Source organism: Alosa pseudoharengus, unplaced genomic scaffold, assembly GCF_046254945.1.
Source record: "Alosa pseudoharengus isolate Yale_2024_CS ecotype anadromous, Long Island Sound unplaced genomic scaffold, YU_APseudo_1.1 YU_APseudo_1.1_scf_4, whole genome shotgun sequence".
In the NCBI taxonomy this organism is placed as follows: domain Eukaryota; kingdom Metazoa; phylum Chordata; class Actinopteri; order Clupeiformes; family Clupeidae; genus Alosa; species Alosa pseudoharengus.
In genome coordinates this window covers 40,262,469-40,288,670 of record NW_027468774.1, presented here as the reverse complement: position 1 = coordinate 40,288,670, position 26,202 = coordinate 40,262,469, and the positions used below count along the sequence as shown (strand labels likewise).

Sequence of the window (26,202 nt, the reverse complement as noted above, 5' to 3'; positions counted from 1 at the left end):
TTAAAACTTGAGGGCCTACGTGAACTTCCGGTGTGCAGTTATAGTCTAATTGCAAAAATAATCAAAGCAATTTTAATTGGTTGCAACATTACAAGAAGTATTTCCTGCGACATATGTCACATTCGGGAATTTGATGTGCAACTGTTGGTCTGTGCAATTGGTTTGTGGCAAACCAAAGCCCATATACTGTAGCATCGTCCCGCCAATGGCCTCATAAGGCTTTAAAGCGAAGTCGTGTTGCTTATTCTGTCAGATATAGTAGTCCAAGGAATTTAAAGACGGTTAAAACACAACTAAGTTGTCATTGTGTGTAGTAGCATATACAGCTTAATGCAACACTACGAATGTCATACAGTCTAGTACTGCCCTCATGTTTTCATTACACAAAGCCTTTTCAATCGGCTCGCCTCCAAATAACCTACTCTCCGATGGTTTTGCCCCTCATATTACGCTTGAAGACAGACTGAAGACACATATCTTCGGTCAACAGTGCACTACGTGTGCATGCTTATTGCTCATCCACAGACAACGGGAAAACGCATTGCACATATAAAGCTTAATTTCTCCAGCACACCCATCCGCTGGGCTGCTCAGGGAGAGAGGAGGGCGGCCCTTTCGAGCTACTCTGAGACCACGTGGTTTCCTCTTTGCAAACAAAAAATTAGTAAATTCGAGTCGGTTTAGAGGCGGTGCCATTCCTAGTCAGAAGGATCTGTGACAGTGCAGGGTACAGCTCGAGGTTGAGGGGCAGAGAGAGGAAAGAATTTCTCCCGATCCCGCCATACTTCTACCACTATTCCACCATAACCACCATCAGATTCATTCAAATTGATACCATTTCTACACTGCGAGAAATTCGCCTGGGTTGGCTACAGTCAAGGTTTCTCCACTTCTCTACTGGACATTATCAGACTACAGCATTAGTCCACCATTAGCCGAACTTTTCTCCTTTTTTGCTTTTGGATATTGTTTTGAATTCTAAAATTGCGTTTGTACTTACAGCTCATTACCGTCTACAAGTGCTTTTTATAGCGCCTTATAGCCTATCATTTCTTGTGATATCATTTAGAGCGTTTCGATCAAGTTTTTTTGTTTGTTTGTTTTGATTTCTTAATTTCACTGGAGAGCCTCATATTGTCATCATGAACAAGCTTTATATTGGAAATCTGAATGAAAACGTGACTGCAGAGGACTTGGTCAAAACCTTTGATGACTACAAGATTCCATACTCTGGACAGTTTCTCATGAAAACTGGCTATGCGTTTGTTGATTGTCCGGACGACCAATGGGCTATGAAAGCCATTGAAACATTTTCTGGTAAGTTAATTGGATCTGTGGAGCGCTTGTCAACCTTTACCTTTTTATAAAAAAAAAAATTCACTTGTGACTCTGCCGACTGTGTAAAATACATAGAGGACTCAATGCCCACTCCCTTGACATCCCATGTCCCGAATGCAAATACTACTTTTGGAAGACTGGCGGAGAAATAAAGCCATATCGATAATTTTATTTAATTGAAACAAGGTAACTGATGTAGGCTAATGTGCTTCCTCAAAAGATCCAACTTTTTAAAGAAGGAACTCGACGAGAGGATATGCAACCATGTATAGCATCGACTTTCTAGTAGCCTACCATAATCTGCTGTAAATGTATTTTCAGTCAAACATTCTACATTGGATCACGTTGGGAGGAAAATGGCATTGGTGCTCAAATGCATAGACTACATTTTGGCCTCTTGTGAACACGGTTTCATTGTAGGTCAAACGCTGAAGCCACTTGGAAGCTTTGCGTGGTTCAACATTCTGTATGCTCGTTCCAGCTATAGAATCACATCGCACCCCTCCCCCTTTTGGTTAATAGGACACTATAGCCAAGATAAAATACTAACGTTATTCATGTATATTTAACGAACAGACATTACAACCAATAGTTACCCGGCGTGAAAATACGATCACACACCCCATTTGTGTGATGGAATAATACACTTTTCGTACACGGGTCACATGTAGGCCCTCCTGGCTAAAATGTATCTTGGCGATTTTCAACATATGTAGCATGTGATGTGCTCTATAGCGCGAAGGTCGCCATGCTTTTTGTGTGTTACGCCTTAAATAGATCATTACAACAAGTTCCAGGCACGTAAATGGTTTAGCCTCTGTTCCTACTAAATGTTAAACCATGCCTGAAAAATGACAACGTGCTTCCATGCAATTGTTATTGGAAATTATCTGTTTTTGAAAATATGGGGTATGGTGCTAGTGTGGGAAGACGACTAGTTATGCCAATGCACAAGTTGTGTCATTTAAGTAGCTGGAAGTTGATAGAGTAAATGCATGGCAATTGTTGAATAACTATTCACTAAACTGTAGGCCTACGTGTGTAACTTTTTACTCTTTTGCCTCCTGCTTGCCTCAAAGTGGCCTACATTGTCTTAGCCCATACGACACATTGTTACAATAATTGCAGCGAAACAATGTATTTGATATAACGCCCTAAACTAGATTTGAAAGAGATGTGTACCCGCTAGTTTTCGCTGCATATCAGTCTATGGGTTTGGGGGATCAAGTCAAATTAATGGCGATGGTGGCCTAATTTTTGTGAAATACATTTGGGTTTTTTTTCCTCAGGTAAAGTGGAACTCCACGGCAAACGCATTGAGGTCGAGCATTCTGTCCCCAAGAAGCAAAGGTATTTAGCTCTGTTTTTCTAAATAAGCCTTACAGGGTTGCTGCTTCGCATTATAGCATATACATAGAAGTACCAGATTGTGTGCTGGGGCTTGTGTTGTAAAGAACTTGCTGTTTCTTGACGTGATCCTGACACGTAGATTGTTGCATGTGTGGATGTACACAATTTGAAACCTCTCAATCGCCATGTTGCCTGGGTCGTAAAGGGGTAGTCCTCATACGCTGAACAGACAATGATGTAGGTCTGGTTATTCATCTACGTAGATGTTCATACACATATTGTTACATGTATATTCTTAGACGTCTGTCTCAAGGTGTATGATTATTTCAGTTTGCAGTGTTGTCTTATTCAATGTAGGTCTTCATGAACCACAAGAAGCTGATATGACACAGTTTTCTGAATATTGGTTGCAACGTCATCATTCTATTCGCACATGCTCACTCCTCTCTAGGCCTTGCCACCATGTAGGCCTGTGTGCTCGTTAATAAGTAACTTTGTAAACGTATCGTACTATAACTTAAAAACGTTAACCGTATAGCCTAGCCTATGCATGAGTATGTTACGGGGACGGATTGATTAAGCCAACATGTTGTGAAGTCGTCTTATTGTATGAGTAAAATGGCTTTGATTTTTTCCCTCCCTCACACGCTGGCAATTCCCCCCCCCACACACAGTCGACTTGGTAGGCCTGTCAGGCCTTTGTCCATACCATTCATTTCAGCTCAGAATTTAAGTATACATCTGTTGCATGCGTTTTTTCTGTTTATAGTGCAACATCAATACAAAGAAACATGTAGCCTGATAGTAGGGTTGTGATTAAGATTGCACGAATACTTACATTTCCACGAACTAGGCCTACCACTGGCATTAAGACGTTAGAGCGCGGACCTTTATTAATTAAATAACTATATGGATTTGTTAAACGTACGAACCTCCTGCAATCTGGTTAAAAATAAATAATAAAAATGGTAATCTTTCGAAAGTCATTAAATGGTGTAGCGCTTCGTTGTGAATATTCAAATTGTTAACTGAATTAAAAATGGTGGCCTCGCGCCCTCTCTACAACACAGACTGTTCCGTCAGCCTATGTTGTAAAAAAAAAAAATACTCCCATCATCTGGAGTGCACTAATGTGCTACAAAACAAATAAACTCTTATTATATGTAAGTATGTTAAATGAAATAGGCTAATGCGTAATACGGTATCCAAGTTGGCCTAGTGGAACGTTGTGGGTAGACACCTTTGAGAATTTTTTTTTAAATTAAGCAATACAACATATCCAGTTAATATGAAGTTGTTTTTATTTGCACCACAATCGGCCATATATGATTTACTTACAGGCTGGCGTGAAGGGTAGTGGATTAGCGCAACTAGGACGCAGTTTAAATGTATAGTTAACCTGTGGTTGTATCGCACATGCAGGGATGATTAATTGTATCGCAGAAACTATTGCTGACTTAAGAGCTAATGACAGGAAAATGATTCCTTTGGTGTATGTTTTAATTAAAATGCAATAGTAATTCTACGTCAGGAAATATTAATTTAAATAAACTGTTCCATGCATTTAAGTCATGACATCATGGAAAAATCAGGGTCACGTATTAAGCTTTACACCATGCAATGGAACCTTTTGATAGAAGCTACATTTGTTTGAGCTTCAATAGACACGTGGTCGCTCCCATTGCAAGAAGTCGACTAACGTCACTGGATTGGAAAATGGCGTAGGCCCACACTGTATGCACCTACATGGCTGTAGAGCACTGGGGCACTCCATTGACCAAAGACAACGTTGTTGATGCCCAGAATCTCTATAAATTATCATTTGTTGAAGCTGTTTAACCAGCATAGAATGTTATAAGGAAACGTAGTTTGCAAATTGAACAGATTATAGAAAATGTAATAAAATACTGGAAATGACCCATGTCACATGTTGACGGACTACATGGTGAATTCTGCACATTTTAAACGCCATGCGTATTTCAAAGCTATGTGTGCGCCATGCATTTCCATTACAGCACACATAGTTCATATATTTAAAATAACTTTTGAAAAAGAAATCTTGCGTAAAGTACTTTCTGTTGGCTACGTGTCGCGTATAGCCTACTGTTGTGTGTGAATATGGCGTAATTAGTTATTTGTAGATATATTTGCTCTCTCCCTCGGTTTCTCACTCGTGCGTCTGATGAACATTTAGCTTTTTAAAAAGGCCTGTGCATGTGCGGCCATGCATACATATGGCTGAAATATGTGGACTCCCCTTGTAATATCTTTCTCTTTTATGCTGATCACCAGAGTTACTACTGTGTGTAAGTGTTAAAACGTAAGCCTAGCTGTTAAGGACAGGAGTTGGATATTGCGTTGGATGACGTGGAACTTATGTTTTTTTTTTTGAGAAACATGAAGGGGGGGGGGGGGGCAGGCGGTGTATGACTCCATGCAGTTTGTTCAGGTCCTAGTGACACAGACTTCCAACATTCCGATTTTGTTGTTGGAGTGTGTTTATATCTGTTGGGGATGTGGGTGTGCAGGACAGCTTAGTGCTATTTCTCCCAGTAGTTGCTGGTACAAAGTGGAGAATGGACTGAAACTCCTCCTTGCGTAAAAAAGGTGTGTGTGTGTGTGTGTGGGGGGGGGGTGTTGGACGAAAAAAAAAAAGTTTCACATTACATTACTGCATGTCTCTGTCATCCAATCACTACAGTCTGAAAGCAGACCGTTGCCCAATCATTGCACTTGTCCACCATGAACCTACCTTGCATGGGCCATTTCAAATGTGCTGCAGCTTCATCTATGTACTAACAGACTTAATTTTAGTAATAGAGCATTATTAAATCATTAGGTTGATGATGCCATGTTGGTCTGGCTGCTAACACCCATGTTTAGCTAAGTATCATCCTGATTGAATCCTAATGGATTGTTTTAGCGCTCATAGGGTTAAGGTCAAGCGTATCCTTGCTGCCACTTTCAGAGCAAACATTTGCATGAAAAGTTGTCTTGAGAAACTGCTAAGTTCTTAAACGAAATCACAATAGAGCATGTGAGCAAGCTTGTGAGTTAACTGCCAAAGTTGGAACGTATAGCTGTATTGCTATATCATATCATGTACGTATGATGAATAAGGGGACACTTAAGGAGACTTGTTGTGCTTTCCTACTTACAACTGATCATTGTTGACAGGTACAATATATAGACAATATTATACTTTGTGATGCCAATATATTGAGAGTCATATAAGGCCCTAATAGTTTTGAGGTAATAGCATAGGTGATGCATTCTTGTTGTGTTGCTGAGATCAGTTTGAATATGTAGTACAGTGTGGGGCACTGGAGTAGGCTACTGAATGATTTTCCCCAACTTTGTTTTTATCAGGTGTGTTTTCCCCAAGTGGCTGATTTGTAATTCATGCATGACAAATGATGAGTGTAGACACAGAAAAATACAGCTGATTTCTAATTTCCTTTACCTGGCAAAAATAAGTTAAAAAAAAATGTATAAAGAAGAATTGGAATTGTTTCACTATCCACAAATATGTACTTGATGATAGTGAAAAATGTCTTGATTTAATGTGGTGATTTGTCATTTTGACTACCCTCTCTATTGAAAGTAATGTTGACTTTTGAATTGATCAAACAATTTAATAGTCCAATCAAGACTTTTGTGTGTGTTAAAAAGCTGTAGTGCAGCATATAGTGCTAAATCCAGTATTTTTTTTTCTTGCCAAAAATCAACCACACTAACCAAAATTTTCACCAGGTCTTGAGTAGCAAAGTCCTCTCCTGTTGTGCTCACCCCTGTGCGTTTTCTCCCTGGCTCACCTTACATAACCATGCTCTGTGCACAGTATGAGAAACGTCAGCGTGTACTATGGAGAACAAGTGTATTCCTGTAAAATAGGGGGAAAAAAGGGATTGCCGTTTTCAGATGGGTACACTCACTTAATTGAACAAAATTTGATCATATATTTTTTGAAAAGCCTTTTATTTTGGTAGAAGTGAAGTTGTTCATAAATTCATAATTTCTGAGTGTGTGTGTGTGTGTGTGTGACAAAAACAGAGAGCAATGCTCACCTTGTTCTTGCTATAGGGATGTTGTATTTGTAGCTCATTTGCACATTGCTGTCAAGAACTTTACTTCTGAGCTTTCCTTTTTGTTTTTCATTTGGTAAGAACAGTTTTTTTGAACAAATGGATGTTTTCCACTTTAATTTTTTAAAAAGGCACCAGAAAGTGAAAAACAATTACCCATCAGCTATGCCTACTGTTATGTCATACTTGCCTCCCACGTAAGAATGAGATGAAGTTGCTATAGGCCTATACCAACTGTTAGGGTTGTATTGGTCTGCACTGTCAAATGGATTTGTATGTTTTAGATGGCTAAGAAAAGGTGAAAAAAGGAATGTGCTCCCAAACCTGATTACATTCATTACTGTAATTGTTTGTTTTGTAAAACTCTTCAGTAATTGCAAGCATTTATCCCCTAACCACCCATTACTATTTGCTTCTTTTAAAGATACAGATAGCAATGCAGGGTATTCAAATGAGTTGGCAGCATTTACATGGTGAACTGATAAATGTGAAGATAAATGTGGCAAAGAATATTCATATGTGGATTTATTAAGGTTAAGTCATAGAGAAATGTATTCAATTGGTTTCATTAAAAACATAAAGGCTTTGTGTGTGTTTACAGTATACACAGAGATTGCTTATACACAGTTATTATAGGCATTGTTAAGATGTATGATTTCAAAGCTTATACAGCAACTTTGATGTCCAGTCCACTAAAACGTAAGTGTTTAATGTTCAAAATGACAAAACATTTAAAGGTGTGTCAAAGACTGAAGAGTTATTTCTTATGTAGAGGTTTATCAAATGCAAGCTTTGATGCTGTTGGATCTCAAAATCATTGGCATTTAGTTGAGGTAGCATGCAGTGGTCACATTGACTTTGGCACCTTCCCTGCACGTTCCCTGCTCTTGCTCATTACTTCTCTCTGTTTCTCCCTCCCTATTTCTGTCCCTTCGCTCTAGCGCTCTCTCTCTCCCTCTCTCTCTCTCTTACTCTCTCACTCTCTCTGTCTGTCTCTCTCTCTCTCACTTCCTCCCTCCCTCCCTCTCTGTATTCTCCTCAGTTGTAGTACTACGGAAGGCAGGGGGTGGGGTGGGGGGAAGGGCCGGCAAGCTCAAGGGGGTGCGACCAATCAGGAAGGGGGAGCACCTGTGAGTCGTTCCGCGAGAAGCTATTGACGACATGGCAAGAGGCGGTCGCACGCGCTTGCAAACACAATGTGGGGGAGAAAGAGAGAGGGATGCAGAAAGAGAGAGGAGAGAAGGAGGGAAGGAGGGAGGCCATCCTTCTCGTGATTACGGCACACATGCACATGCAACTCTGCCTCTCCACTTAAAGAAAGAGATGGCTGCATGAAGGCTACGTATGCATTCTTCTGATTATTTCATTTTTTTCCCCCTTTCCGTTTTTCATCTTCATTCTGCCTGCCTCCCTCGCATTGTCTTTGTCTTGCAGTCACTCTTTTTTTCCTCTTCCGTTGGAGTCATATGATCAGCTTTGCTCTCTTTGGGGCTTGGCTGCATAGGGCTTGTGTGTGTGTGTGTGTGTGTGTGTGTGTGTGTGTGTGAGATTGGGGGTGGGGGGGTGGTATTGAGGTTGGGGAGAGGGGGGCGGAGATATAGGAGGCTCTACTTCCTCAAGGACTTGCCTTTCTTTCCGCCATCATAGCACTATAACCAGATCAGGATATTTCTTGGGGGGGGGGGGGGGTGAGATAAAGGGAGATAGAGAGAGAACGCTTTGGGAAAAAAGGACTTTGGAGTTTCTCTGCATGTGTGGCCGGATCTGTGGATGGGTGGGGATAGTTGTGGGGAAAGGAGGGGGGATTGGGGTGAGAAATGTATGCCTTCCCTTCAAGACCACTCCCCCCTCTATAGACTAGTGCTTCACCAACATGCACCCCTCCCCCCACTTAGAACCATCTGTCCTGTTTTAAAGGGGCTGAGTCTCTACCTCAATTTTACCCCCCTTTTGCTCTCTCCCGCTCGCCGTTCGGTTTGCAGTGACTAGCCCTCATCACCATTTCCCATCCCCCCACCCCATCCAAGTCAACACACTTTGCTCACTCATGCTCTCGCATTGGTCATAGTCACACACACACACACAGCCACGGTCATCATTAAGGCAGAGAGTGGTTTGGAGCACTTTGGTAATTTTGATAAGAAATTTGAAGGCTTTGACATAAAAGAAGCCATTAAAAAGGGAAGTGGTGGAAAAGTGTGTGTGTGTGAGGGAGAGAGAGAGTGAGTGTGTATGTTTGGGGGGGAGGGGGGTGCAAAAGGGTCTGGTTGATGGGTGGAAAGGTGTGTGTGTTTGTGTGTAGAGGGTTATAAGGCATTCAGTCTTGAATAGAAGTGGTCCCTTGTTGACCGCTTGGTGTTGAGTCCACGTAGGCACAGTGCTATGCTTCCCATGACGTAGAAAGGTCAAATTGCCACAACCTGGCAGTGACATGGAGCAGTAGACCAACTCCTAACCCCCCTACACACACACACACACACACACACACACACGCACACACACGCACACACACACCCCTTTAGCCTGCCCAATTCCCATCCCCCACTCCCTCAAATGTGAGCACGCCAACTCATGCTATAGCCCATACGCCATTGTAGCATAGGGATGAGGCGGCGCTTGTGGAATGTGTGCAAGGAATGATTGCAAGCGTTTAGGACGAAGGGGCGCGGTTGGAGCCTCCTATGGTGGTGGTGGTCGTGGTGGTGTTTTTAGGCAGAGGTTGGTGTTGAGAGGGGGAGGAGGGTACATTTGAGGCACCTTCACAAAACACAGGCGGCATTACATCAGATCAGCGTAGCACCCTGCTGCTGAAGATGGTTCTAGAAGCAGTTTAGCTCCATATTAATGAAGTCAGTTTGTGAAGAAAGGAGGACAAGGTTTCCTTTTCCCTTCCTCTCGCAGTGACTTGATTCAGCTCTGAGAATACATTTGTTATTTAATTAATGTGAACATAAGTTATATGGCGAAACATGCCTGCTTTGCCTAAAATATAGTAAATATACAGTTTATTAATGAACATTGGTCACTGATGCAAAAAAGCTTTAAAGTTGTTTGCAGGAAAGTTTAATTATTTACATTTCACAAATTCTGCAACGTGTATACATTGTTCATTTCAGATTTTGTGGCGCTTAATATAAGCAAGTTACTGAGACCTCTTGATACCTGGCTTCTAAATAGTAGAAGACTGTTTGTCTTATAATGCACTATTAAGTCTTAAATGGAAAACTGTGTTTTTTTTTTTTTTTTTACTCAACCCTAAGGCACTATAAGAGAACACTTCAAGCACCCCCCTTACACCTCCCGACCCAGCTGTTTTTGTTGTCTGTGAGACTGAGGCCCTCACACCTCTAACCCTTTCATTGTGTGCCTCCTGAACTGGCCCCCATGGTAGGCTTGGCCCCAGCCAAAGGCCATAGTAAACACTACCAAAGGAACAAGAGCAAAGGAGGAGGGGAAGAGAGAAAAAGAGGGAGGGAGAGAGAGGGAGAGGAGGGAGGTAGGGGAATAACTTGTAGGGGGTGGTGCCTCTTAAACCTAAATTCTTTACATTTTTGTATACGTTTTTCAAATAAGAGGAATTGGCAGTAACAACGACCACATGTCTGGTGCTGTCCAATGAGGTTGTGAAGTGGGGAAGGGACAAGAGGTTAAATAAGCACATAGCTTGCATTGGAAGAGTGAAGATCTGTTTTGCTGTTGTTAAACAGTACCACTAATTAACTATCCAAAAAAATTAACCAGGACATATAGCTGTATGTGAGTTATGACTATTGTCCATATGGTTTCAGTTCTGCTGCATGTGGCCTGGGTTTTGTGCTTTAATAAAAAAAAAAAATCAGTTTGGTGACTAAAACTTGCTTTGACCTATGGCACACTTTTGGCATGTCAGTGAAGAATCTGTGTGGATATGTGTTGCTTTTCAAGCATAGGCCAAACAGATCTGTTGGGTTCATGTGAAATGTGTAGTAAGAGTAAGGAAACAAATACAAAATGTCTGTTCATACTTTAAAAGGATTCTCTTATGTATATGACTATATCAGTTATATCAGTGGTGGTGTGTAGATTGAAAGTGTATTTTGCTTATGCCTTTGAGAACAAAGTCATTGCTTTTCAAAAATGTCACCAACTTATGATCTAGTGGCGACTAATGGCCTAGTGGTAAGTAATAGGTAAGACTAGGTCCTTTAAAACAAATCTTGTCCAAGATGAGATTCCATAGTTTTTCGCAGTCATCCTCTTCAACAGGCATAAACTTTCACTTCCTTTTTTCATGTGGGCAAGCATGTGAGGAGTCATTTTGTTTGTTTGCATGCATACACTTAAACCTTTTTGTCTTACGAATAGTGTAAACCAGTATACTAGTCTAATGCTTTCCATGTAGTGTTGGATTGATTACTTGAAACGTTTAGAGTTTTTTTACTGTTTTTGTCCTGTTGCATATTATGCTAAGAAAATTAGGAAACTAATATCTGTTTCATTTAAATGGTGTTAGTCACCATTTTCTGCTGACATGTTAAGATTTGAACACTTGGAACATTTGTTATAGTTAATGACTTAATGTATAGAAAACAGATTTTTCTGAATGAAAGGTTGTATTGATTTTGTTGTTAATGGCATAACATAATAAAATAATGTATAAATGCAAAAGTTAACACTGAAATAAATGCTATATGTTAAATGTAATTTATAACTGCATCTGTTACTGTATTTAAGCAATGCCAAATGGTCTGTATAGTGGAATAAATTGAGACAAAAAAAGAAGGGCTTTGGGGTCCTGTCCCTGGTGAAAAGTAATGACAATGTGAAGCAATCAATTATGTTTCAATATAGTTTCAAAATGGTGCTAGTTGCAACATCTTGCCACAGGATAACGAATTCAATGAAGGGAGATATTCTGTAAACCTGTGAGGTGTACTATATGAAAGGACAAAGGTGTAGAAGTAATAGATGTTACATTACTGTGCAATGGGTTATAATGGACCATGTGAACACACATAGCCTGTCTAGTCCCACTAGTAACACAAGAGGCTATGGAGAGTTTTAATGTTAAATAAATTGTGGTCAAACTATGGAGAAACTAATAGCTCAAAGTTGAATTAAGATGTTAAAGTTGACAGGCAGTTGAGTAAAACGTGTAGTAACATGTACCACATAACTATCTGAACTGATTATCTATGAAGAAAGAGCATAATATCACATAACCGAGCCCTCTTCTCTCACCCAATCCCGATCATCAGAGGTCTAATGCTGGCTTCAATTTCATTTGTCCTTTCTGTGACAATGCATGCACCAAATAACTGTGGTTCTCCCCTGTTAAAGATTACAGGTAAATCTGAAACACAGTAACACACTCAACGGATACAAATGCATACATTTGTAATTTATTACATTTGTAATTTATATAGTAGAGTGATTTTTCCTAACTCTATTGATTACCTTCATAAAAAATAGTTGGTGCCATGTTAAGGTGTTCATAATCCCAAGCAATGGCTCTAAGGCCCTACAGATGGGAGTTGTTATTTGTGTTATTTGAGATGGGTTATTGTCTCATTGTTATTGTCTTAAGTAGAGAAATTGTACATAGAGTTGAGCTTATGGAGATGGTGTAAGAATTTTACTACCTAGCATTGCCATCATCCTTGTGCCATTTCACCATACAGTTTACCTCTCGGATATGCTCAGGTCTCTTTCTCTAACTCCAAATCAGTTAAAATGGAGTCTCTAGGTCACATGTCTTGCCAAACAGGCATGTGCTGGTATGGGAACACCCTCCCTCCCTCCCTCTCTCGCTCTCTCCCTCTGTCAGTCCGTCTCTGTGACTCTTTCTTTACCTTTCAAACTCACACACAAGCAGACACATGCACATGTGTATTACCCACTACACACACAGCACACTATACTCACGCTCGTATACAGTCATACATACATACATACATACATACATACATACATTCTGAGATGAAGCGAAGGAAAGGGGTATAAGAGTAGGAGGGGCCCAGCTCTCTTTCTCTCTCTCACACACACACACACACACACACACACACGCTCACACACACACACACGCTCTTGCTGTCTTTCTCTCTCTCTCACACACAAACACAAACCCACATGTGGTCATGCCTTCTCCATGCAAGCAGTTCACCTCACCATCACACAGCATGGCGGCGACAGAGCCCAGGGGACACATGTGCATGTGAATGTGCTGGTCAAATCTTATGGAGTAGGCCATTTATTGAATGGGCTTGGCTGACAATTGCCAAGCAAAATGAGCTAATTGTATGCAAGGATTTCCAAACATTAACTTGGCAGTCAGTTCAATTGAGCTCTCTGATGTTTGGCATTTGGGCATGGTGTTCCACTTTTGGCTCATCCTATCTTTACCAGTTCTGTTACAAAATGATTAGTGTGGTTTGAAATGTAGAACTGGTAAATACTTTTCACCAGAGCCACAGGTAACAATGTATTTCTCCTGTGTATGTTCACACAATTCAATACAATATTTAGTTTGCCATGTCAAGTGGAAAGCTTGATAAAAGTAGAGTATTATTTTTTGATCCATGGACTGTTAAATTCAACTTTAGAAAGTGAAAGGTACACTATTGTCCAGTGTTAACAGAACTTGGAATGAAACGAATGTTATTTTCAAACACAACAATCATGTGTTCACCAGGCGAGTAGCAGATCCAACACATGCATGGTTCCTATATATGACTTGCAATGAGCTCTTGACTAAATTTATACTCTACCATGGAGATCTCTGTTGCCAGGATCATATTGGAGTTGTCATAGTTTGCATTTATTCATTTGAAAACAAGTGTGCACAAAGCTTCCTAGAAAATAACGGCAAAAAAAAAACAGCTGATGAAGGAAATATTGAGCCCCTGAGTTTGAATTCCGGCAGGCAGTAATGTGCATGATGACTTGTTTTATTGAAAAAAGGAAAATAATGATTTGTAATGAACATAAGTCGCAGAAGAGCCAAGAAAAGAGATGAGCGCAAAGCTTTCTGATAGAAGTGTTGTAGGAAATATGTTTCACCTGTTTTAAGGAAAACAATAGAGGGGCGAGCATGGAGCTTAGCTGTGCTGGGGAGCTTTGGTGTGTTCTTGTGCCCATGTCCACTTTTGGGGACATTGTATGGACTCTCTGGGTTGGCTGCTTCTAAACAAAGTCAGCCACTTACGTCACACCCATAGTAGGAAGAAACCCCTCTTGTGTGTGTTTTTTTTATTCAATGTGGACAACTTGAATATAGAAAGTGAAGAGCTTGAATATACCTCCTTGTGAGAGACTGGAAGATGCTAGTTGTTCCTTTACAGATGTACTCCTGAGTGTCCTTCAGAATTAACTAATTTTGTTGTCCTCGTAGAAAGGCAGAATGTGTGTAGTTGATTTTGGAAGCACCTTTTGTTTTGATGATCATTGAGTGGGATCTTGTACCCAAAATACATTCAGTGACTCCTCATCTTTCATCTACAAGTGGCAACATATTTGGAGGATTATCTTTTTAAAAATGGCAAATAGTTTAAAAAGAATGTTCGTTTAAATAGTGCAAATCCATGAGTTGAGAAAGATACTTAACTAAAGTGAACAGTTTGAATATTTTCTTATCATTCTGGAGTGAGTGTGTTTTGGACTTGTAATTCATCCTTATTTCACCACTTCTATCAAGTTTTATGATGGATTGAAAACAATTTGCTAAACATTTTAAGGGCTTGTTTTAATTGTAATGGTGTTCAAAGTTAACCATATTGACTGAGTTTTATAACCTGATTTTAAAAAAAATCTAAAATGCACTTAGAATATTCCATGTGTTTTTCGTTTCTTGATCAGATTATTCAGTTTAATTACATACTGTTTAGCATGCCAATGATGCATAGTACACTTTAATAAAATCCGTTTGAATAGTTAGACATAGTTTGGACATGCTTTATTTGAAGAATGCACTTTTTAGTGCCTTTCATTTAGAAATATTTGTATCCTCTGCTTTTTCAGTATCAGATATTAAAACATGTTATGGGTCACATCATAACCAGCCTTTCACAACAACAAATAAGTGTAGTGAAACTGCTCAGTCAAGAAAAAGCTGGTTAATGGTTCAATTTGTGCTTGAAGGGCAAGGTATATTTTCAGTTACCTGAAAATTAAAACACTGGACAAATGGCTATCTTGAACGGGTTTTCAGAAACATTTCTACCATATCCAAGCAGACAAGTAAGAGCAACTGAGTTGCCATCTTATTGTACTGATTCGGCAGTACATTTTTCTATAATGTTTGCTCAAGCACAGCAGTCCATTCTCTCCGTCTTGACGTCTCCCATTCATGTCTGTCACTCGGGGCTGTGCTGTCCCTCTTTCCCACATTGAGGTCACTTTAGTCGATGCGTTTCATTTAGTGCGTTTTCTATGTTCGTTTATATATTTGCCATTACAATGTCTTTCATTATGATAATCGCGAAGCTGCCGTACAAAAATGTTTTAATGGAAAGCGTCGTTGTCGGTTGATTTGTATGTCGACGAAAGAAAACTTTGCCAGTCTTTCTTGAAAGAGAATGTTCGTTGTTTTTGTGGAACAATTAGGCTAAATCCATTTAACGCATGAGAGCTGAGCAGTTGGTTATGGTAGGGTTGTGATATGAGCAGACATGATGCATACCGAATATGATTGACTCAGAAATCTGAAATGCAGGACTGCTCACAGTTGAAACGGCGATCTAACCGTACGTTTACTTTAAGGGGTGATACCGCATGAGAAGATGAGGGAATATTGTGTGACGTTTGAGAAGCTTGAGGAATACATGCAGCGTATAATGACCGTGTAAGTCCATCCATATAGCCTACCTGAATGTTTGAATGCCACCTGTCGGTGTCTCTTCATCTAATTATTATTTTGGTCGCGGGTATGTTAAACACAGGTATTTAAGGCTACTGTCAAAGTGCACTGTTACTTTTGACCGTGCTACTCTGTTTTCCCGATGTGCTTAGTGTTGGATAGGCGAGCCTCCATCTCTGTTCACCGTACCCCTATGTCTTTCTATGGTGGGCGGTGCTGCAGCTCTGCGCGCCGCCTCTTTCACGATGCTGTAGTACTCTCGAGTAGTTTACTGACTTTATGAATGAAGGCAGGCTTCCCCTCGACGCCAGCGAGAGGCTGTAACGAGCGCTGCTCGAGCTGTGGGGGAGGTGTGCGCGTGAAGCCACCGCACGGTTGGAGCAGCAAACGAGAAGATTTCTCACATGGCTATTGTCCTTTTTAAAGCATCCGTCAAACAGATAGATACAATGCGCGCTGCACTTAACCACAGCATCCTGACATTTACTGTGGAGAAAGTCCGTTTTGTCTAGCCTACATAACGAGCTTATTCTCTAATGTCAATAAAAATAGGTATTTAATGTTGACATTATGCATGAGGCATTTTACTGATACATCGCCTTACGCTAATCCATCGATGAAAGCTTGTTGCTTTGTAACATCAGCTTTGACTGTTTTCAATCACACCATTATTATCTTATCTGCCATTTCATGCCAGACAAAGCTTGGATCGTGCTTTATTCACCGATATGTAGGCTAGTCTTTGTGGCTTAAGAATGATGAATGACCTTCAATATTGCACCCATCTTCTGTACACTTGCATGAATCCAGAGCAATGCTGGGAGTTCTAATGTGTTTCATCTGACTGTTACTCGTTGTGGTAATTGGGCGTTGTCAAATGAAGATGGCTGCCTATTCGCTGGCTCACATGGTTAAGGCTTAGCCGGGTCGACTCTTGCATAGGCCACTGTGATGTTGCCTGGAGGAAAATTCACCTCAGGCTAGATATAGACAGGTTTGGAGTAGGCTATATGGTCGATGCCTTTAGACGAGGGCACTTTTCGTTTACTCAAATTTCAATTGGTGACCAGGGTTAAAATGAGTAAACTGACTCCTGAAGTTAAGGCTAATGTCATTTTAATTAAATCCATGGCACAAGAGGCTATATCATTCCGTTCTCTGCTCTTTTTTGATGGACAGTGTTGGCCGATCATAAACTGAGTGTGTCGTGTTTTACGCATCATCACTGGGTTCGGGCAAAGTCTATGATGTCCAATCTCCAGCCCACAGCAAAATGATGGAAAAGTGCAAATATATCTAAGTGTTAATATAATTGGTTTGTCATAAAAGTAGATTTCTTCACTGAAGTCCACGAATCTGCCAAGGTAATTTGAGCTCAGTCACGTTTACACCCATCCTTTCCGTGCTTTCAAAGCAACGTGTTGATTGGTTCGAATGGTTTATGGCTCGGTCCGATCAATTATGCTCGTTTCCAATTTACAGAGTAGGTTTGTGAACACTGAATATTTCGAGAACCATGAACAGTTCGTGTTTGGCGAAAGTAGAATTAACTTCAATGGTTGAAAGCGAATGGGCTGATAAGGCGTTTGTTTTGTGGTAAATGCATGATTACGCTCATAGCACACCTTTCTTCCATTTCTCTAGATTGAGCATATAGCGCTGCTGATCAAGACGTTGGTTATTGAAAGTATTTTACATTGAACAGTGACATAAAGCAGCCAATTTCGTGCTATGCAGCAGCCACGTCCTTCCACATCGAACGCTGTTTTGATGCAAAATGGGGCAGGGGTATTCTGCGCTCTCTTTTGGAACACTTCTGCAGGGCCTGGCAGAGAACAAAATGGCGCTCAGTGTGTGCGTGTGTGTGATGGTTAAGGCTCTTTGAATTCCGATCCCTGAAATGACTTACCACCTGGGTACAAATTAAGGATATATCCATTGTGCAGTTTGCAGGTTAAAAGAAACGAATGAAATTCGCATAAATTGAGAGAACCCCTCTTTATGGTGACACGCTTTTGAGTCGCCAAAATGTAAAAAAAAAAAAGACCTGTCAAGACGGTTATAAGCTGTCGAGAAAACTTTGTTTTACAGGAGTGGTATCAGTGAAACTGATGCAATTTAATTTGAATATCATTCATGTTTTATGTATTTGCCGTCCATAGTTACAATAGCCCATGATTCAGGCTCACAAAATGGAGGCTCGCTAGACTTCCATCTTCTCTGCCGTGCAGGTCAAATTTAAGTGAGGCGCGAACTTTGACCCAGAATGAAGACACATCCCCTTTATATGCCACTAAATGGATACCAGAGTTGATGTTCTCACCCTGGCCTGCCTACCATTGCCACCCACGATACAGACTCCACCCTAACAGTATGCTCACCAAAAAGCACGCACACAGCCACAGACACACGAAGGGACAGACCACTGTTGGCGCATGCAGTGACTGTAAAACTATGCGTAGCGGAGATCATTGTGTAAAACAAATGTTTCTGATATAAACATGAATAAAATAATGCGATCAATAAGTGTAGGCTTAAATGTTCTTTTGACTGTTTCATTGCAAATAGGCTACAGGCCCGAGGACACATTTTAAAATGATTATTATTTTAAATATGAAATTGTTACATCTGACGAATTAACTCAACACAATTGCAAAATTATTCTCTGAATATGCAGTATGGCATACATCTTGGGTCAAAAAGATACATATTAGAGTTCAGGTTATTTGTTCAGGTGCATGCATAAGGTGCATGCTCAGCAATTATGCATATTCTTAACCATTACTGTTGTAACCTCAACAACAATTAAAGTAATGTCCATTCCAAACATGCTTCTCAATACCGGACACAACTTCATGCTTTATTGAACACAGTGTATAACATACATGGAAGAAGTTTTTCGTCGCCAAACAACCACACCCCACAACACCCCCATACGTCATCACTCACTCTTGCTCTCACATCACACAGACACTCAGGCAATAAAAAAATCACATAAAGCCACCGTTATGACAATAACATATAATATTACACTGTGCATGTTTTTACATGAACTTCATCATGCATCCCACATGTGTTTTACATTGTGAAATCAGGCAATGAATATTCTGTTTAAACATCAAGCATGCAACCTTGTGTGAATAAATGGTCTTTTAAATTGAAAGGGGTTGGGTGAAGGGGCCATTCTCCACAAACATGGCGGCCTTGTCCTCAACTAAAACCTCAACCCCCTTTGAAATGTCCAATTGTCTTCGTCTGCCCTCCATTGCTGTCCCTGCATGGCCTCTGGCTCCTTTTAGATTTTGTATCGAGATCAGTCCTAGTCCACTCTGAGGTCAAGGGTCGAGTTAAAGGTTGGGAACTATTTGTCTCCACCTTGAACAGAACAGAGGGAAATCCTTTGCGCCACCTCCCCCCTTTTTTTTGTCTTGGGTGCTGTGGAATTTCACAGGGGAAAGAGGGAGGAAGAAAAAGAGAGGGGGAGAGGGAAAGAGGAAGAAGAGATGAAGGGGAGCGAGCTTCATCTTTTGAGCTTCAAACATGATGATGATGATGATGATGGTGCAAGGTTTTGTATTTTTTCTTCTTGTTCTGTTCCTTTTTTCTGTCTACCTTTTCTCCTCTGTCCTCTCTGGACCGTAGGGTACTGACGCAGAAGACTAGCATTCCTCTGTTAAGCATACCACTCTCCTGAGTCCTCAGACATGTAGCAGAGAAATGGCCCCCAGAATACACTCATGCTCAGCTCACTCACTCACTCACTCGCTCAAGGCTTAAGGATGGTCCATATAATGTGTGTTACGGATGTGTGTGCCTGAATTTGTGTTAAATAGCATTAGATTTAGTCTTCCCTTAACCTTGTGTTTTAAAACTTGTGTGCATGCAGTTATCATGCAAAGTCTATGCAGACACAAAATGTAGGTTCTGCAGTGGGCCATCCTTGTGATGAAAATTGCATCGTGTGCACTGTGCCTTGGCCTAAATACCCCCCCCCCACACACACACACTCACACACAAACACGGGCACGTGCACACACAAAAACATGCACACACACACATACACTGATGACAATAGCTCACTTTTATCATATCAAGATCATTGTCTCCCTTAGAGAAATGATCCATGTTTTTCACATGAAAAAGTGAAAAAGACACAGAAAAAACACAAACTCCTGTTATGGGAGCTGATGTCCATTCATTTATTTTTTTTCTGTCTCTTTGAGAGGATGGTGGTGTAATATATCTTGCATTTCTGTGATTTCTACTTCTCCATAGTTAGCTTTTTGCTAAGGTGAGTGTTTGTGGATCTACCATGTAATTTTTTTTTGATAAATTAATACTAAATCTGTATAGTCTCAGGGTTGATAGATTTGCTTAGGGGATGTTTTAGTGATGTATTTGCCGTAAATCTCTATTTTTGAAGATAAATATTTTGACTGGAAATGCAACATCTTTTCAAGATGGAGCAGGTATTTAAAGTTTTGTTTGTTTTATTAACTGCACTATGACTTGACATATCAGTCCTTTTGCTGGTAGATTTGCACTTATTGCCGTGTTGATGAACGCGTTTGGACACACTAGCTGTCCTTTGATCAGCAGTTTTCTGACTAAGGGCTCGGTAGGCTTACAACTCGCTGTGTGTCACATGCCTGTTGGCCAAGACCAGGATAAAAGGAATCTCTCTCTCTCTCTCTCTCTCTCCCTCTCTCCCTCTCTCTCTGTCTCTGTCTCTCTGTAACTCTCTCCCTCCCTCTTTCTCTCTGTAACTCTCTCCCTCCCTCACAAACACTTACTTGTATGCTCATGGTCAATCATCCATTCTTATACCGTATTTGTATAAGAAATACACGTACTCCACTCTTCACTTTCATCCCTTCCCATCTCTTTATCTACTATTCTTTCCTTCAGAAAGTTAATTTATTCCTTCTCTCTCTGTCTGTCTGTCTCTCTCTCTCACCCTCTCCACCACCTTCTCTTGGCTGCTGTATTTCTCCCTGCCTTTGCCCTGTTTCTCAGTGAAAGCAGTCTGGCTATTTAAAGCATCAGGCTCAGTATTACATTCATGGGAGGGCTTCTGCTGTCCATTCAGGAAGCCCATGGAAAGCCACACTGGCCAAGCTGGCATGGTGCAGCGGCGGCACCCTCTCCCTGCACCACGCCCCCCTCCAGCACCGGGACTCTGTCCGAGGAGGAGGAGACTGAGTGTTATGATCTGCCAATGCCTTTGCACTTGTGCACCAACAATTAAATATTCATTCCGATTTTTATGCTTGCTGGTGCCTAGATAGCTTCCATTAAATATTTACCCTCACTTTTCGCCAGTACTTACAGCTTATATAGTTGTCCTGCACAGCATGTGGTGTCAGTCACTGATTACTTTTGCACTCTCTCTTTCTCTTTCTCTTTCTCTTTCTCTTTCTCTCTTTCTCTCTTTCTCTCTTTCACTCACTCACTCACTCACTCTGTCTGTCTTGACCATTCAAACTCTTCTTCATTACCTCTTGGTAACCATTTAGATCATCTTCAGTATGCACTCAGAAAAAGGCTAACTTCAAGGTGTAGTCTGCTTCTTTTTTTATTTACAACATATTTAACAAATATATACGCTCCTGAAGCATTAACATGGTTTATTTATAGTGTTACAGATATTTTGATAATGTACATATAAAGGCTTTATTGATCGGTATAGGCTTTTAATCTATGTGCACAAAATATGAATAAATTTAAACCTTTGGTTTGAACAGAATTTCAGAGATGAATCATTAAATTATTGATTATTTAATGTAATAGGTTTTTAGGCATTTATTCAGTTATTAAACATAACAACATACACAAGACCACAGCTAAAAATATTTTGAAAAGGCTTCTGTGGTGCTAGACTATCTTGTGCACAGTGGCACTTCTTCAGAGTCTGGTCAGCTCCTTCTCCTTCGCTCCATGGTCCTCTGTTTTTACTTCACTCATCACTGTTGGGTGTGTCTGTCTGGATGCCTTGAGTCACAGCCAAAACGGCGCAAAGGGGTTCCTCCATGTGTCGGTATCTCATCTACAAGTGTGTGTGTGTGTGTGTGTGTGTGTCGGTCGGTCGGTCGGTCGGTCGGTCTCCTGCAACCCCTGAGTCTTGAGCTGGACACTGATGCACTGGCTTAAAGCAAACTGCAGCTCTCTGCATCTTCCCGTGTGCGCTGACCATGAGGCTGGTTCAGTGGAACCTTCACATAAGCTTTAAGCAGCTTAGAACTTCCAACCATGGGCCCCAGTAACAGAGACAGAGCAGGCCAGAGGGAGAGAAGGAATGAGGGAGGAGGAGGGGGGGGGTAGAGTGGGGGGTGTTGGTAAAGGGAATGTCCCCCTCCACCCACCCCAGCCCCACCCTCTCTCCTGGCGTCCATCCCTATGCCGGACGGGCAGCTGACCTGCAGGGCTTGTGCTGCCGCTGCCGCTGCGGACGCTTTCTCACTGTCTGTGGGCTTTTTTTTTTAGCCCCGTACGGGAATGGTTTCACCGAGAGGGAGACCAGCTTCCTATTGTTAGCCGTGACCAACAGCCAAAAGGCTTCAGTAGTCCCAGTTATGGGCAGAAGGAGAATTGTTTTTGCACAGCAAGTGCCCTGTTGAAGTGCCCCTGTGTTTATTGGGTCTAAAAATAGAACTTAAAACTCTTTTAAAAACAATTTTGTTAATTTAGCCCCTTTTAATTGTTATTGCCATACATAGCTTGTTTTGAACTTGCAGAAAATAAACAATTAAAATAACATTTTTAAAAAATTCATTAGTGTCTGTTTATCAGTTTTAATGACGCAAGCAGACCAAGTGTTGACTAATATATTGTGTTATAGGCCTATGAAATCATCGGTGAGTTTCATAACTAGTCATGAAATTTGTCTTGGCTTCCGAAACCTGACCCTGGAAAAGTTATCACGTGGTTTTAATTTGTGACCTAGTCTTGAAAAATGGGTTGTAAGGTTGCCCCCTGAACAGTCGTGAGTGCTACAGAATTGAACGGTCATTCCCACCATCTGTGTGATTACAATAAATCTCAAATTAACCTGTGGATTTTGTTTTCTGAAGCTTCATCAAACATCATACAAATGTGTGAGATTTTTGATATTACGGCTATTATGGTGGATTTCTTGTTGCCGTTTACTGATATGAGAAAATATTCATCAGTCATTTACCACAGGATGTGAGAAATTATTTGTATGCATGATTGCCTACTTTGGTTTAAAAACATAAAATGAGTGAAAATACATCCTGGTGTGTAAGTCTTTTCCGTGGCACATGTCTAATGTGCACATCACTGTCTCCGACATAATGGACGGTGATCCATTACCGCTGTCATGTCGAAGTGAAGACCCATAGGAAACAATTCTAGAGGTGAACACACATGGCAGAAACTTGTAGAAAAAAAAGGTGCCATAGAGGGCCTCTATTGGTAAACAAAGATGCTTTGAAGTTGTGTGGCATTAAGGCGTTTTGCTGAAGGATGATCTGGAATGCCAGTGGTGTTTTTTAGGTGCACAGCATTGCAGCTAGTGTTTCCCAGGTACTGTGAGGAGCACTGAACAGAATCGTAATGGTGGTGAGGGGGGGGGGGGGGGTCATTCTCTCTGCTAGGAATACATTGATTCCATTTTTATAAATGATTCAGTAAAAATATATAAATTGTTTTATAAATTAGGAAAGGCATGTCAAGCCTAATGTTGCCATACGCAAAATAATGATCCCATCCTCTGCCAGTGAGGCACAAAGTTTATGAATTCACAACTGGTGGATCGGTGCATGCCCTACTCTGTCTATCACACATATAACCATACACCAACTATATTTGCCTCAGCAACCCGACTGGACTATGCTGTGAGATGGACAATTTTTAAGTTAATTTTAAATCTCTATTTATGCACTTAATATACTTAATATATATCAATCCCATGTCTATTTTTATACCTTTGTATGACTGCAGATGAGTGGAAGTGTTGTTATGTTGTTGTGTTTTTGTAAGCTACTGGACATTTAGAATCTCCCTCCTGGGATGAATAAAGTGCTATCTATCTCTATCTATCTATCTGGACCACAAGGAACTGTTTTCTCTCTCCCTGTGGGTATCTGATGTGACTGATTAGCATAGCATGCAGTAACGTGTGCTGAAAGACAGCTATGTGTTGGTCAGAAGGGTCTTACCAATTGTATTTCAGAGAAAGTTTGGCCATGTGTTTAGGTTATTCACTATTCATATTGAATAATGTCATATTGAATAATGAAATCATTTTTTGTGTTAATACTGCTTTTTGAGATTTCACTAAACACTGCAGTACATAAAACAGACAAAAACAATGCAGATGCTGACATATAAATTCATGTAAATAAGATGTCTTAAGGTGGCATCATGAAGATTTTATTGAAAAGCTGGATTGCGCTTGATTAATTACAGTGTGATTGTGTGATGTGACAGTTTTCAAGGCATCATCTGATTGTCTTCAAAAAAAGAATTGTATTATGTACAGCTGTGATCGCTGCAGTCATATGTCTTTATCTTGTCACTTGACACTTCGAAAAAAATAGCTTATTTTAGCCTTTTAATCAACACATATGATGTATTCAAACCTATTCAGCTTCCTAAATAATTCAGCATTTAGTGCGTTTCAAATTAATCATAGATCTCAGAACTTGTTTTAATCTCTGTGAAGTTTGTTAGAGGTTTTTCATTAAAGTAGCTTTAATCGTTTAATCAAACATAACCTGTAATTCACCGTACTGTATTTTTATTTTTCTAGTTTGGTGCATTCATTTAAATGATTAACTGTTCTGTGTGTGTATCTGTGTGACTAACTGTTAACCCAGTATTATTTAAAAGGATTTTTCTATAACAGCCACGAAACCCTCATTTCAGATATTAACTGTTGCATTGTGGGCAGCAGAATGTTTGTTTCTGAAGTTCCCTGTGAAGTAGTTTTGTTACTGGAAGACTCGCATGGCAGTCTTGGGTACGTTATGGGGAGGAGATCTCAAGTCACCCAACCCATGTACAGTATGTTGGCCGAGGCTGTTAGCAATGCAAACTGTGTGTGTGTGTGTGTGTGTGTGTGTGTGTGTGTGTGTGTGTGTGTGTGTGTGTGTGTGTGTGTGTGTGTGTGTGTGTGTGTGTGTGTGTGTGTGTGTGTGTGTGTGTGTGTGTGTGTGTGTGTGTGTGTGTGTGTGTGTGTGTGTGTGTGTGTGTGTGTGTGTGGGTGTGTCAGTGGGTGTGTTGAAGTGACGCCATCTTGAAAAGGCCAGTCTACGGTTAACCCCCTTCTCCTATTGCCGTGCATAGGAGCTCCTAATCAGCCAGATCTGTTGTACCCAGACCTTCTGTCTAATACCAGTCCTCTTTTTTTTCTTTCTCTCTTTTTCCCTCATCTCTCTCCTCAGGCAAGTGAGCGGAAGCTGGGAGTGAGTGAATATATGTGTGTGTGTGTGTGTGGAGGGGGGGGTTCAAGGGGAGAAATCGGGGAGGGGCGCATTGCAGAGAGAGAGAGAATGCCCTTTGCTGTCTTGGAAGCTCTATTGTTTTCTTTCTCTTCCTCTTCCCTCCATGTTAAACGCGCCACCCCCACTCTTCAATGCTGCCGCAGTGTGATTGGCTGAGTAGACAGGGGATGTAAATGAGACAGGAAGTTCCTCAGGATAGAGGGTGAGGGGGAAGACAGGCGATACGCCACTGGCACTTCCTGCGACTCCATTTCCTGTTTGACCTTTCACCCCAGCTCTGGGCCTCACATGGTTAATTGGGGGTACTGCGAAGGCTACTGTGTGTGTGTGTGTGTGTGTGTGTGTTTCGGCACAAGAGCACACACTCCACTCAGTTTAACCGTTTGAGGCCCCTAATGCCGAAGCAAAGCTCCTATGTGGTCTCACTTTCTCTTGCTCTCTGAGGATTTTGCAAACACAATGTCCCAACACTGCAAAAATACACTGAGTCTAGCAATATGCTTTTTTCTGAATACATTTTTCTCTTCTTGTGGTTGTTAGTCAGCACATCTGAAACTCTACTTTCACAATTTACAATGTAAAGCAGCTTGTCAAACATGTCAAGTTTTTATCATTTATTCTAAAACTGATAGTTCCGGTCCTTGATTGATTGGCTGAATCACGTTCGATGCCGTTGTAAAATGCAGTACAAACATACACCTTGACCGCATTTCGTTCTATATTACTGCGCTAGCATAACTTGATACAAAAGTTAAAGTAGCTGCGTCTCGACGTTGCTTGGCAACCATTCAGATAGAGGAAATATATAACTCGTTATATTTCTAGTTGCTGTGCCTTTACTTTATGGAACTTTGCCAGGTATTTATAGTAAGAGTTTTAGAAAAGCAATAAGCCACTCGAGTCCGTCGGTCACACTGATTCTACAACAGCTAAGGGGGGTTACTCCGCTAGCGTGTCATGCCTAACAACGCCCCTTAGCTGTTGTACAACTTTTCCAGAGACAACCTTGAATATTTCTGGAAAACAATGCCAAAATGAATTCTGCATATATTTAAATAGTATTTCTCCATAGAGGAAGAGTCCAGGTGCTAAGATGGCCTGTCTGCAGTCCTGATTTGTCAAATTAGGT

At 40.8% G+C, this 26,202-nt stretch overlaps 1 protein-coding gene across 1 annotated transcript in view; it reads left to right on the top strand.

The window, feature by feature from the left end:
- The first annotated feature begins 733 nt into the window (after positions 1–733).
- Positions 734–26,202, top strand: part of igf2bp1 (insulin-like growth factor 2 mRNA binding protein 1) — a 49,780-nt gene continuing 24,311 nt past the window's right edge. Inside the window, exons 1-2 of the mRNA XM_076266298.1 lie at positions 734–1,317; positions 2,628–2,688. Of these exons, the coding sequence (XP_076122413.1) occupies positions 1,143–1,317; positions 2,628–2,688 (236 nt within the window). The 5' untranslated portion in view covers positions 734–1,142. The remainder of the gene's footprint in view (positions 1,318–2,627; positions 2,689–26,202) is intronic.